This window comes from Microtus oregoni, unplaced genomic scaffold, assembly GCF_018167655.1.
Source record: "Microtus oregoni isolate MIOR12 unplaced genomic scaffold, Mior012 000038F_ref0000394, whole genome shotgun sequence".
NCBI lineage: Eukaryota > Metazoa > Chordata > Mammalia > Rodentia > Cricetidae > Microtus > Microtus oregoni.
In genome coordinates this window covers 22,267,450-22,280,531 of record NW_024543097.1, presented here as the reverse complement: position 1 = coordinate 22,280,531, position 13,082 = coordinate 22,267,450, and the positions used below count along the sequence as shown (strand labels likewise).

The 13,082-nt window shown below is 44.6% G+C and overlaps 1 protein-coding gene across 1 annotated transcript in view; it reads left to right on the top strand.

The window, feature by feature from the left end:
* The window catches only part of LOC121433413 (cysteine protease ATG4B), a 39,852-nt gene that overhangs the window by 16,441 nt on the left and 10,329 nt on the right, over window positions 1-13,082 (top strand). The window contains exons 4-7 of the mRNA XM_041631793.1: window positions 2,562-2,660; window positions 3,777-3,878; window positions 4,304-4,376; window positions 7,673-7,752. Coding sequence (XP_041487727.1) covers window positions 2,562-2,660; window positions 3,777-3,878; window positions 4,304-4,376; window positions 7,673-7,752 — 354 coding nt within the window. The remainder of the gene's footprint in view (window positions 1-2,561; window positions 2,661-3,776; window positions 3,879-4,303; window positions 4,377-7,672; window positions 7,753-13,082) is intronic.

The following is a 13,082-nucleotide window of genomic DNA, read 5'->3' as shown; positions in this document are numbered from 1 at the left end:
ATCTCTCCCCAGGCATCTTAGTTATTTTTCATTTGCCGTGACAAAACACCACTACCAAGGTAACTTAGACAAGAATACTGGGGCCCAAAGGTCTTTGCGTCCATAAAGCACTAAGGAAACCAGGAGTATTAAACATTCAGGGACATTTTCTCAGTGGAGGAAGTAAAATATCCACATTCCACCTAGAAAGCTGAGAGTGAGCTGGGCATTGGTGGTGCACACCTATAATCCCAACACTTGGGAGGCAGAAGCAGGTGGATCTCAAGTGAGTTCGAGGCCAGCCTGGTCTACCAAGCAGTTCTAGGACAGCCAGAACTGTTACATGGAGAAACCCTGTCTCAAAAAATAGAAAAAAGAAAAAAGGAAAGGTGGGAGTGAATGTTATTGGTGACCTGGTGATGACATTTGTTATCTGTAATGCCCCAGAATGTGTATCCCAGACTCTCCCTCCCCAAACCTTCCTCTTCAGCTCAGTCAACAGAACCCATCCTTAGGGGAGAGGTCACATGGACTCTATAGCATCTAGGTCAGAGACCACACCAGATCCCAGGCCTCTAAGCTGTAGGACCCATTTTTATGGTCACGTCTACTCTGCAAAGGAGTTTCTGTGTAGTCACACATTAAGCTTTATTGTGCACCTAGAACTGAAATGATTGTTGCTTAGAAACTTTTTCCCAGATTGTACTGTTTTTAAAAATGCAGGCAATAAACTGCCTGGCATCAGACTCATGACGTTTGATCTAGTCTGACCGAGACAGGCTGAACTGAGTTTTCATTCTCACCTCTTTGCAGTTTAGTTTATTTCTCTGCCTGCCGTGATGCTTGCAGGGACCCCCACAAAAGAAAGAATCATATTTGGGGCCCATGGTTCCAAGTGGTTAGAATCTATGCTCATCGTGGCAGGGAGCATAATAGCAGACAGGCCGGCAGGCGTGGCACTGGAACAGAGGCTGAGGGCTCATATCTCAGTCCACATGTAGGAGGCAGAAAGCGCTAACTGGGAATGGCATGGGCTTTTGAAATCGCAGAGCATGCCCACAGTGATAAGCCTCTTCCAGCAAGGCCACGCCTCCTAATCCTTCCCAAGACTCAAGTGTTCAAATATGAGCCTGTGGGGGCCATTCTCACTCCAAGTACCATACCAGGTAATTGCAGATTATGTCAAGTTGACAATTAAAACTGACAATTAAGGCAGCTCATCATTGTCCTAAGAACCAAGTGCGGCCTGCATATTCCTTGTGTCTTGTAGGGATGATTTGGGGTGAGAGTGGTGACAGGTGTAGAAACAGGGGAACCCCATCCACAGACCCCTGATTTCCTTGTCACAGTTCTCATCACACTGTGCCTCTTCCTCATCATAGCTGTACAGCGACATTCCCCTGAATACCTGCTGAGAGTGTTCTCCCCATTCCTGTCATGTTAAAGGTGATTCCACAGCTCTTGTCAGTCTTCCAAGCCCCAGTGAATGGACATCAGTGGAGGGACTCAAAACAGACTTGACAGAAAGATGTAGAATTGTCATGGCTGCCATAACCCTGACTGTCAGCAATACAGCATCGTGTAGCTTTTGCATTTCTGCCTTTCTGGTAGTAGGAAATGATTCTCCTACTTTAGCTCCCTATCTCCAGAGTAGTCATGGGGATTCTTGTTTGCAGGCCAGGTGTTTATACCACTGCATGACTGATTGTTCACATTTTGCCCTTCTTGAGGGGATTGTCAGAACATTCTGCTATTGTGGAATATTTAACTAATTAAAGATATGTTGCATTTGTTTTTTGTTTGTTTTATTTTATATACATAGGTGTCTTACCTGCAGGTTTGTCTGTATGAGGGCATTGGATCCCCTGGACCAGGAGTTACAGACAGTGTGAGAGCTGCCATGTGGGTGCTGGGAATTGAACCCAGCTTCTCTGGAAGGCAGCCAGTGCTTTTAACTCTTGAACCATCTTTCCAGTCCCTATGCTGCATTTGTTTAACAATGTAAAGATATGTTGCTTTGCCTGCATAAGGTACTTGACTGGTTTAATAAAAAGCTGAAAGGCCAATAGCTAGGCAGTAGTGGTATAGGTGGGGCTGGCAGGTGGAGAGAATAGGTAGGAGAAGAGAACAAGAGAGAGAGGGTAAAGAACCAAGGAGAAAGAAGAGATGCCCAGGGCCAGCCAAGCAGACATCTGCCAGTCACAGAGTAGGACATATAGAATGAAAGAAAGGTTAAAAAGCCCAAAGGCAAAACATAGATGAAGAGAAACAGGTTAAAATAAGTTATAAGAGCTAGTGGGACAAGCCTAAGTTAATGCCAAGCACTCATAACTAATAATAAGTCTCTGTGTCATGATTTGGGAGCTGGTTGGTGGCCAAAAGAAAGCCTACTACATTCTACTCCCCAGCAGATACGGATCTTGCATTTATGTTTCCTCAGAGCTGCACTTTGAGATATACAGATATGTGAGGGGGTCGGCGTGCCTGTGGTATGGAGCTGCCCAAATGCCTCCTGTTGCTGGATTCTTGGCCTCTCTTGGGCCCTCTGATTGTGAATGCATCTTGTTCTGTCTTCCACACAGGGGGAACTGGCCCTACCTCAGATACAGGCTGGGGCTGCATGCTTCGGTGTGGACAGATGATCTTTGCCCAGGCCCTGGTATGCCGGCACTTAGGTCGAGGTGAGTCACGGTGCTTAAATGGAGTCTGTGTAGTAAGGGATGTTTAAAGCACATCATAAAAGCTAGGCATGGTGGCACACACCTTTAATCCCAGCCCTGTGGAGACAGAAGCTTGTGGATTTCTATGAGTTGGAGGCCAACCTGGTCTATATAGTATTGCAGGCCAGCCAAAGCTACAAAGCTACCTGTCTCACAAAACAAAAAAACAAAAAAGTGTATGATACTTCATGGTGCTTGTCCAGTTCCAACAAATTGTGCATGTGTGGGTGTGTGTTTCTTTCCAGTGGAAACCAATGGGCCATACTCAATTTTCATGTCATGGAAAGACCATTCAAAAGTTCTTTTGCCCTCTGTAGGAAGCTTGCAGTTCTGAACACATTTTTAGCTCTCTTTTTACTTAATATTTCAATTCAGGAGCTCCCAGAGTTGCCCAGGCAGACCTTGGACTTGCAGTTCTCTTATGTCTTAGTTGCTGTGATAGAACAACATGAACAAAAGCAGCTTGGGAAGGAAAGGATTTATTTCATCTCAGAACTGTCGTTCACACTCTGTGTGGAATGAACATAGAGGTGGGACTGAAGAGGAAACCATGGAGGAATGCTGCTTTCTGGCTTGCTCAATCTGCTTTCTTAGACAATACAGGCCCACTTGTCTAGGATTGGTACCAGTCAGCTCTACCACAACAATCATTAATCAAGACAATGCTCAAAAGATTTGCCTACAGACCTCTTTGTCCAGGCATTTTCTCAATTGAGATTCCCTTTCCAAATGACTCTAGCTTGTGTCAGGTTGACATAAAACTAACCAGTGCCTCTTGCTTTAGCTTCCCAAGTGGCTGGGATTATAGGCCTGAATCACCAAGCCTAATAATTTATATTGATATAAATGATTATTCTTTTAGAAATTATCTTTAAACTGCTGAAACAGCTTTCTGCTTCCAGCCTCTTGTTTGTTTGGATGAGATAGTGTGTGCATATTTGAAATCCTAGAGAGTTTGACTTTTAACTTTAAAAAGGTTCAAAAATAAAGTTTTGTACATCTGAACATTGAGCACTTTATAAAAGAAAGGTTTGTTACTTGTGTGGTCAAACTGACATCCTGTTTTGTTTCCAATAGATTGGAGATGGATTCAACAGAAGAGACAGCCTGACAGTTACTTCAACGTCCTAAATGCTTTCCTCGACAGAAAGGACAGCTACTACTCCATTCATCAGATAGGTGGGGATTCAATATGACCTAGGCATGGCTCTTTGCAGAAGGCAGACTCCTTGGGACTCCCTTGGGAGTTTTCCAAGTCTTACAGAGTTGGAGAATGAGGCTTCTTGGTTATTCTCTAGCCTCTGAGCCCTGTGAGCTGCTGTTGGTGTTCCAGCACTTGCTTAGACTCAAGCCTGCTCTACCCCTGCTGCTAAACAGCCTTCAGGGACTGATTCCATGCAGTCTGTGGGAGTTAGGCTCCTCCTGAAGGTTTGCATTTCTTAGTAGAGAAGGTGTCCTGTCTAGACCTTTCTATGAAGTGTTTACTGATAAAAGTGTATGTGTGTGTGTGTGGTGTAGACCTTTTTATGAAGCGTTTACTGATGTACCAAAAGTAAGGCTCACTAGAATGATTGTATTTGCTAACATGGGTCTGTTTCCTGCAGCGCAAATGGGAGTTGGCGAAGGCAAGTCTATAGGCCAGTGGTACGGGCCGAACACTGTTGCCCAGGTCCTCAAGTACGTAAATGAGCCCAGCCCTTCTGCTTCTTGGGGTCAGCATGAGTTCTCCTTGGCATTTACCCACTCCTTGAGTACTTATTGCCACAGGAAATAAGGTATTCTTATTCTTTGCTTAGAGACCCAGAGGAGTCCTCTGGGTGATTATGCCTATTGTTCTGTAAATGGGATTTGTATTTAGGTCAGAGCCCTGGCATGGCCCTGTCCTCTGTACAGATCCATCTGTAACGAGGGCATCTCAGATCTGGAACCATGGGAGTTCTGGTACTCTGTCTGCCGGTGCTGTAACCCTCTTCCTCTGGATTTGTCAGAGATCAGAAGCCTCTACATGCTGCTTAGAGTCTGTTGGTGTTGTTTCCTGACTGTCCCTTCCTGTCTTCTCTGTGGCCCTAGAGTCTGGATCTTAGTCAGCCTTACTTGTCCTGAGGGGCACTTGCTCCGGAATTTCCTCTGAAATGGCTTTCTGCTGTTTTCAGGGATATGCCACTTGTTAGTGTATGACCCCCTCAGTGATTTTGTTTTGAAGATTTTTTTTTTCTGAAGTGAGGAGCTTTATTGAGATGAAGAGAAGGGGGGAGGAAGAGAGAGAGAAAGGTTGAAGATTATGTTTTGTGTATGGATGTGACATGTCTGTACATGTCACACATGCAAGGCTCACAGGGAAGGCTGGAAGAGGTTGTTAGATCCCTGGAACTGGAGTTAACAGATGGTTGTTAGCTGCTGTGTGGGTGCTGGGAACTGAACCCTGGATCCTCTGCAAGAGCAGCAGGTGCTCTGAACCACTGAACCTTCTCTGTGTTACCCACACTCCCCTCCCTGCCCTGTTTTTTGACCTGATTGACATTTCCCTGAAGCATAATATTCCAGTGCCTCTGGGAGGTGCCAAACCAATGTCCAGGACTCACTCATATTGGACCTTTTCCTGTGGGGCTGAAAGCCAGTATCTCTAATCTTTCTCTAGCTGGATGTTCCCTTGACAGCCTATCCTGTGACTACAATGGCCATCTCCTACATGCTCCATCTGGACACTTTTTTTCTATATCTGATGCCCAGCCATTCCAGGCCATGGCTGGCTGTGACTCCTTGACTTGGCTTCTTTGTGACACGCACACCCACCCCGTACCCTTTAGCATCCTTTTCCAAGTCCTGCCTTGCCTTAGTGATTTTCTTTTCCAACAACAGAACACCATGACAAGGGTAACTTATAAAAAAGAAAACAAATAAAAAAAAACAAAACAAAAAATACATTTATTTTTGGGTGGTCGTAGCTCCAGAGGGCTAGAGTCCATGATCACCATGGCAGGAAGCATGGCCATGGAGCAGTAGCCAAGAGCTTACATCTGATCCTCCATCATGAGGCAGAACAAGAACTAACTGGGAATGACACTGGCTTCTGAATTTTCAAAGCCTACCCCCAGTGACCTCCTCCAACAAGGCCAGATAGTCCTTTTCAAACAGTTCTACCTACTAGGGACCAAACATTCAAACATATGAGGGGAATGGGGGGGGGGGCAGTCCTAATTCTAACTATCACACACCCCTTTAGCTTGTGATGTAATGTACAGAGCCATTATATTACTGCTACCAGTAGCCGTCAGTTCACCATCAGTGCTTTGGTTCTATCTGTGGCCTCACTTTTTCTGCCTTCACTGGCAAAGAGCAGCACCTTAGTGTTACTGTTTACATCTTTCTGGAAATGACAGATCCGGCACTTATTCATGCTTACTATTTCTGCCCCTGGCCTCCTCTGCTTTTGTTGCTAGTCCACTTCCTCACCTGTGGCTACTTCTCTGTCCTACACCCAGGGATAGGGTTACATCTCCGAACTCTATTGCATTTCTACCTGGAGGCTCATGAGGCATGTTAACTTCCAAACTTAGAGCACTCTGCCAGCTCTTGGGTGTATCAACCTGTTGCTTTTCCCAAAGTAGATGCTGTAGGGTTTCTTCAACTGCCTAGGCCAAAATGTGGGCTGATTCTAGACTTCTCTGACTCTTAGTTGAGCTTGCAAACTCGTAATAAGTCTCATTTTTAACCCTTGTTCATCCCTCCCCCAACCTGGTCCACATCTTGTCTCATTCTCTGTCTCTCATCCTAGACTTTTTCGAATACTAACCAAAGTCATCTCCATAAAGGGCAGCAGCCCTCTCTGAGACTCTGGCTGCCCTAGGCATTTTAGCTGATTGCCACAGCATTTCCCATCCTGTGCCGCTGAGCTTACTCTGTCCTGACACACCGTTGGATGGCACATCTGTTACTCATACACTCTTCTTTAGGACCTTTGCATCACTTAGAGCCCCAGCCTAGTAGCCCTTCCCTGAGGCCTGTCTAGCCTGCCCTACTTGCTCGTTCCCCCAGCCTGCCTTTCCAGACACGTCAACACAGTGAAGTGCCGCTGTGACGCCGTGTCCTGGGTCTGTCTCCTGGAAGGGCTTGATGAGTAGTGAGAAAGCACTGGCTCTGCTGAGCCCCTTCCACATTTCCACTTCCGGGGAAGGGGCTCTGTGTGGTTTGTGTTGTGCAGGGGTTCACAACCTGGGGGTTGCAACGCCTTTGGGGTCAAATGACCCTTTCGTGGGGGTCTCATATCAGATTCCCTGCATATCAGCTGATTACATTATGATTTGTAACAGAAGCAAAATTATAGTTATGAAGTAGCAATGAAAATAGTTTTTTTGATTGGGGTTACTAAAACATGAGGAACTGTATTAAAGAGTCTCAGCTTTAGGAAGGTTGAGAACCACCGCCCTAGTGCCTTCCAAGCATTGGCCTCTTGTGTTCCTAAACATACCAGGATCTTGCAGCTTAGGTCCTTAGTAACTGTCTCCATGGACAAAATGTCCCTTCTTGCTTTCTGTCTTCTCATCGATTAATAGGTTTTCTGTGTCGTCCCCATAGCACCCTGTTTACATTCTGTTTCTGCGTAGCATGGCTGCTGTCTGCTCTTCTTTCAGAGCCGTAAGTCTGCAGCCGTGCTTCCTCCCAACTGGTGATTGCAGTTGTGCTGCTCTTTAGATTTCTGGGGCTATCAGTTCAGAATGGGAGGTGCTGGGAGAGAAGCCGCTCCGCAGTGAGCTGGACCTGCCCCTCACCTGCAGGAGAAACCTGCGCTGCTCTGTCACACAGGGCTCCTGTCCAGCTGGCACTTCCCCATGAGCAACATCCCGCTTCCTTCCTCTTTGAGTTTGTGAACAAATCCTTGACTTAAACTTGGAAGCTGCCTCCTGATTGTCACTGCAATGGTGCAATGCTCATGCTGTCAAAGGCTCATGGGAGTATTCTCTTGCTTTCTCTAGGAAGCTTGCTGTATTCGACACGTGGAGTTCCTTGGCTGTTCACATAGCAATGGACAACACTGTGGTGATGGAGGAGATCAGTAAGTGGCTCAGGGTTTGGCTGACAAGGCCCAAGAGGGAGCCTCAGCACTGGCACTTCCCAATAGGTGGAAGCCTAGGGGAACATCTGTAAACCCCATTCCCTTACTTTGTCCCCTGGGCTAAGTCAGAGGAAGGTGTTCTCTCCAACATCAAGCTAGTTATTTGTGTGTGTGCTACAGATAATGTGTCAGTGCTGAATATAATGGCATAGGCCACATACAGATGGTTACCATGGAAGAGAATCGTTTGTATGCTTTGCACTGCACTAATGCACCACAGTGAGATACAGGAAGGGCTTTCCAGCTCCCACATATCCAGCGAAGGACTTGTAAGAAGGAAGTACATGATTCTGGAATGAAGGCCTACCAGCAGCCTGACGGAAATGCCCAAACCAACTTCTAGGGGACAGTAGTGCATGCTTGTAATCCTAGTATTTGGAAGATGGAGGTAGGAAGATCAGGAGTTCAAGGCCAGCCTGGGCTACATGAGACCCTAAATCAAAAAACAAGAGTAGCTGGGTTTGGTGGTATATACCTTTAATTTTAATACTTTGGAGGTATAGGTGGATCTCTGAGTTCGAGGTCTGATCTCCATAGTTCTAGGCTAGCCTAGGCTACTTAATGAGACACTATCTCAAAAAACAAACAAAAGGTTTATGGCTATAACTCAGTGGTAGATTTCTTAAGCTCGATTCCTAGTACTCCCACACATTCACAGAACAACAACAAAAATCCAACAACAACCAAAACCTTCTGTGATATCATAAGCATTTTTCCCTAGTGTTAAAAACATGGTGGCCGGGCGATGGTGGCGCACGCCTTTAATCCCAGCACTCGGGAGGCAGAGGCAGGCGGATCTCTGTGAGTTCGAGACCAGCCTGGTCTACAGAGCTAGTTCCAGGACAGGCTCCAAAGCCACAGAGAAACCCTGTCTCGAAAAACCAAAAAAATAAATAAATAAATAAATAAAAACATGGTGGCAGCTGGGTGGTAGTGGTGCACGCCTTTAATCCCAGCACTGGGGAGTCGAGGCAGGTGGATCCCTGAGTTCAAGGCTAAGATGATGCACAGAGCCAGTTCCAGGACAGCCAGGGCTACTCAGAGAAACCGTATGTTGAAAAACAAAACAAGTTACACAGAGAAACCATGTCTCAAAAAACAAAACAAAAAAAGGAAACAATATAGTAGTAGTAGTAATAAATAGAAAAAAGAAAGAAAACAGTATCTTTTAAAGATGTATTAAAGACTGTTGATATGGCAGAAATCTTTGGGACTGTTCTTACAGACTTAATGTGTGTTTCTGTGCCTGTGAATATGCTCACAAGTCTTTGGAGGACCAAATAGAGCGTTGGATCTGGCGAGTTACCATGGTTGTGAGTGGCTGGCCACAGGTGCTAGGGAATGAACTCAGGTCTCTGCAAGAGCAGCAAGTGTTCTTCTTAACAGCTGAATCATGTCTACAGCCCCCATAGTAACTTTTTTTTTCAAGACAATATAATATGTGTATATATATACACACACATATACACACACATTTTTTTTCTGTGTAACAGTCCTAGCTCTTGTAGAACTAGCTCTGTAGACCAGGCTGCCCTCAAACTCACAGAGATCTGACTGCCTCTGCCTCCCAAGTGCTGGGATTAAAGACATGTGCCACCACTGCCCAGCACTCATAGTAACTTTTTTTTTTAATTTATTTATTTATTAAGGATTTCTGCCTCCATATAGTAACTTTTAAGTAAAAAAAAAAAAACAAGTTTGTGTGTGTATGTGCAAATGCATGTCTGTATAATGTGCATTTGCCATGTGAAGGTCAGAGGACAGCTTTTGGGAGGTGATTCTCTTTCTGCCATGACCTTTGGTACTTTTGTCCCATTCTTCCACCCCTCCCATAACCTGGGTACATATGGCACTGTGGGAGCCATGATGATGCTCTCCTGTGGTCTCAGCACTGTCTGGAATATCAGTGCTGGACCAATAAACTCGTGAACTGAGGCCTTGCCATGTGAATGGGATCAGATCCCAGGGAGCAGCCTGAGGCTGCTTAGCTGTGACCAGGACCTGTTCAGAAGGATGTGCTCATTACAGAACAAGGACAAATTACATGAGGACTTGATGAAGGCCTGCAGCTGCGGGTAAAGCGCGTGCTGTAGTGTGGTAGGGTAGACAAGACGGTTCTCGGGGTTGTGACAGTTGCTTTTGAGGGCATCCATGGAGACAGGACGCATGCTGGTGAGATGGCACATCACCAAATCTGATGACCTAAGTTTGGTTTCTGTGACTCAGTCATGGTAGAGAACCAGCTCTTCAATTTGGCCTCTGATCTCCACACATGTGCTGTTGCTCACATGTTCACATGCAAACGTGTTTAAAAGAAGTAAACTACCTTTTTAGCCTACTACTAAAGGTTGCGCACAATAGCCCAGTTTGTAGAAATGGTAGCAGAGCAAAGCTAGGGTCACAGTGTAGTAGCAGCAGAGTTTCTTTCCTTCCAACTTGTTGAACTGCTTGTGAATGGGACAGTTAGGGAAGAACTGATGTCATTCACAAAGGCTGCCAAAGCTTCCTTCTGCTGAGAGCTGGCCTATATAGCAGGCCCACAGATGTTAGAAGTATGCCAGCAGAGGGAAGCCTTGTTTGCTTTTTGAGATGGCCTTAACTCTATAGCTCAGGTTGTCCTTCTGCCTCTCCCTAGTTCTGGGATTACAGATGTGAGGCACCATGCCCAGCAAATGCTGATGGATTTAGACCTTCATAACTATACCAGAAGTAGCAAGTCCCCAGATAGCAGGAGAAAATGTAGATTAGAAAAAATGTGTCAGGCCAGGCGGTGGTGGCATGTTTCTTTAATCCCAGGGAAGCAGAGGCAGGCGGATCTCTGAGTTCAAACCCAGCCGTATCTACAGAGCTAATCCAAGACAGCCAGGGCAGAAACCCTGCCTTGAAAAAAAAAAAAAAAAGGAGGTGGGGGCAAAGAAAAGACATGTCAGCACTGAGTGAGGAAAATTGAGCACCACTGCAAGAACAGCTGACAGAAGAGGAGGAGGGAGAAGAACCAAGAAGGCTGAAATTAAGCTTCCTAGTGGCAGTTGAAAAAACAAATGACTTGAAGTCAGATGTTTGCAGTGAACATTTCCAAAGGAATAAGAGAAAGATCTGCTCACTTAGAGTTGTCTGTTTGGTTTTCTAAGAATCATCGTTACTCACTTGTTTGTTCTCTCTCTCTCTCTCTCTCTCTCTCTCTCTCTCTCTCTCTGTGGGTGGGTGGGTGCCTGTGGAGAGCTAGAAAAAGAAGTTGCGGGCCACCCAGTTTGGGTGCTGCTAACCAAACTGTAAGAACCCCAAACACTCCTAACAGCTGAACTGTTTCTTCACCGCTTAAAGTTGAGCTCTTAAAGAATTTTGTTTATTTTTGTTTTAAAGGTTTGCACACACCTTTAATCCCAGCACTAGAGGCAGGCAGATCTCTGAGGCCAGCCTGGTCTACAGAGCTAGTTCTAGGACAGCCCAGTCTACACAGAGAAACCCAATCTTGAAAAAACATTAATAGGTAAATAAATTCTAAAAGTGGCTCTGGTAAACAATAATGTGCTTAGAGGTTAGAAAACTTAGACAGTGGGCCTATGAGTGGTTTGGTGGGTAGTCTACTGCCACACCTAACAACGTAAGTGTAGTCCTGGGACCCGACTCCCACCCTTCTCTGCTGATACTATGCATGTGCTTTGGCATGTGTACGAACACACACGTTTATGTACACATACATACAATAAGGAATTTATAATAATTTAAAAGCTGGCCATGATGCCTTGTGCCTTTAGTCCCAGCACTTAGGCTATGGGCAGGCAGATCACTGTGAGTCCAAGGCCAATCTAGAGTCTAGGCCAGCCAGGGCTACATAGTGAGACCCTGTATTAAAATAACAATAATGACAACAACAATAATAATAAGGGGGCTCTGAGATAGCTTGGTGGTGATGAGCACTTGTTGCTCTTGCAGAAGTGTTGTTTGTTCCCAGCTGCCCAGAACTGAAATAATCACACAGAAACTATATTATTTGTAATATGTTTGGCCAGTAGCTTAAGCATATTGCTAGCTAGCTCTTACATCTAGAATTAACCCATTTCCATTATTTTATATTTTACCACAAGGTTCATGGCCTACCAGCAAGACTCCATTACTTCTCCTGACTCTGCCTCCTTTCTCCCAGCATTCAGTTTAGTTTTCCCCACTTACCTCTGCTCTGCCCTGCTATAGGCGCAAAGCTGTTTCTTTATTAATCAGTGGTAACCATAGCATACAGTTCCACATCACTTCCTCCCCCCCTTTTTTTTTGTCTAAATGAAAAGGTTTTAGTTTTAACATAGTAAAATTTCATATACAAAACAGGTATCAAGCAAGAATGCAGTTACAATATTTATATCTACTTTATCTTATCATAACTAAGGAAAACTATAACTATCCTTCAACTCCATCAAAGACTCCAGAAGGTTATAATATTACCTAAGTTAACAGGAAGCGCATTGCAACTTCCAAAACTCTAGAAATGACAGAGACATCTTGCTGCCTGGACAGTCACCCAAAGTTCTATATTATTGGAGCACCCATATTCAGCCTACAGGCCCATAGTATTCAGCAGACTTTTCCACAAAGCAAGAAATTTCAAAGGCAGTTTTGCCTATATTGGCAATTTGTCAGTCACTCTCTTCTAAACAGGAACCCCAAAGGACTGTCTCACCTTTAGGCAATTTCAGTAGTCATTTTTCTGGTGGTCCCGCATGTCCAGTTCATACAGCATAACATCAAGCAGTCCAGGCAAAAACAATTTCTTGCCCATATGGCTAACCAATGCCATAAGTAGCCTCTTTGGTGCCCATCATCCTCTTGAAGTAATTGGTGCTATCAGGAGCAGATGTGTCTCATGTCATGAAATGTCCTAAGTTATTAAAACATTTAAATGCCATATTCTGTTAGTCTTTGAAAGATTTGAAGAATACCTATCTAACTGAAATCTCTATATATCTGGAAAACATAACTAATATGACTACAGGCTTGACTATTATTGATGATTATCTATTAACCTATATGTCTTAATTATACTTTACATTTTTAAATGAGCTGCACAAACACTATAACTTAATCAGTAGCAGAAATATACATATAATAAAATTGACCTTAAATTTGTATCAATAAACCAAGATCCATGTCAATGCAAAGTATTCATCTCTGTAACATATCCCCCTTTAATGTAAATGAACATTTATAAACAATCATTTAGGGACTTTGGACCTAGTTCTCGCCTAACTGCTTCCTGCTTTTTGTTGGGCAAAGTA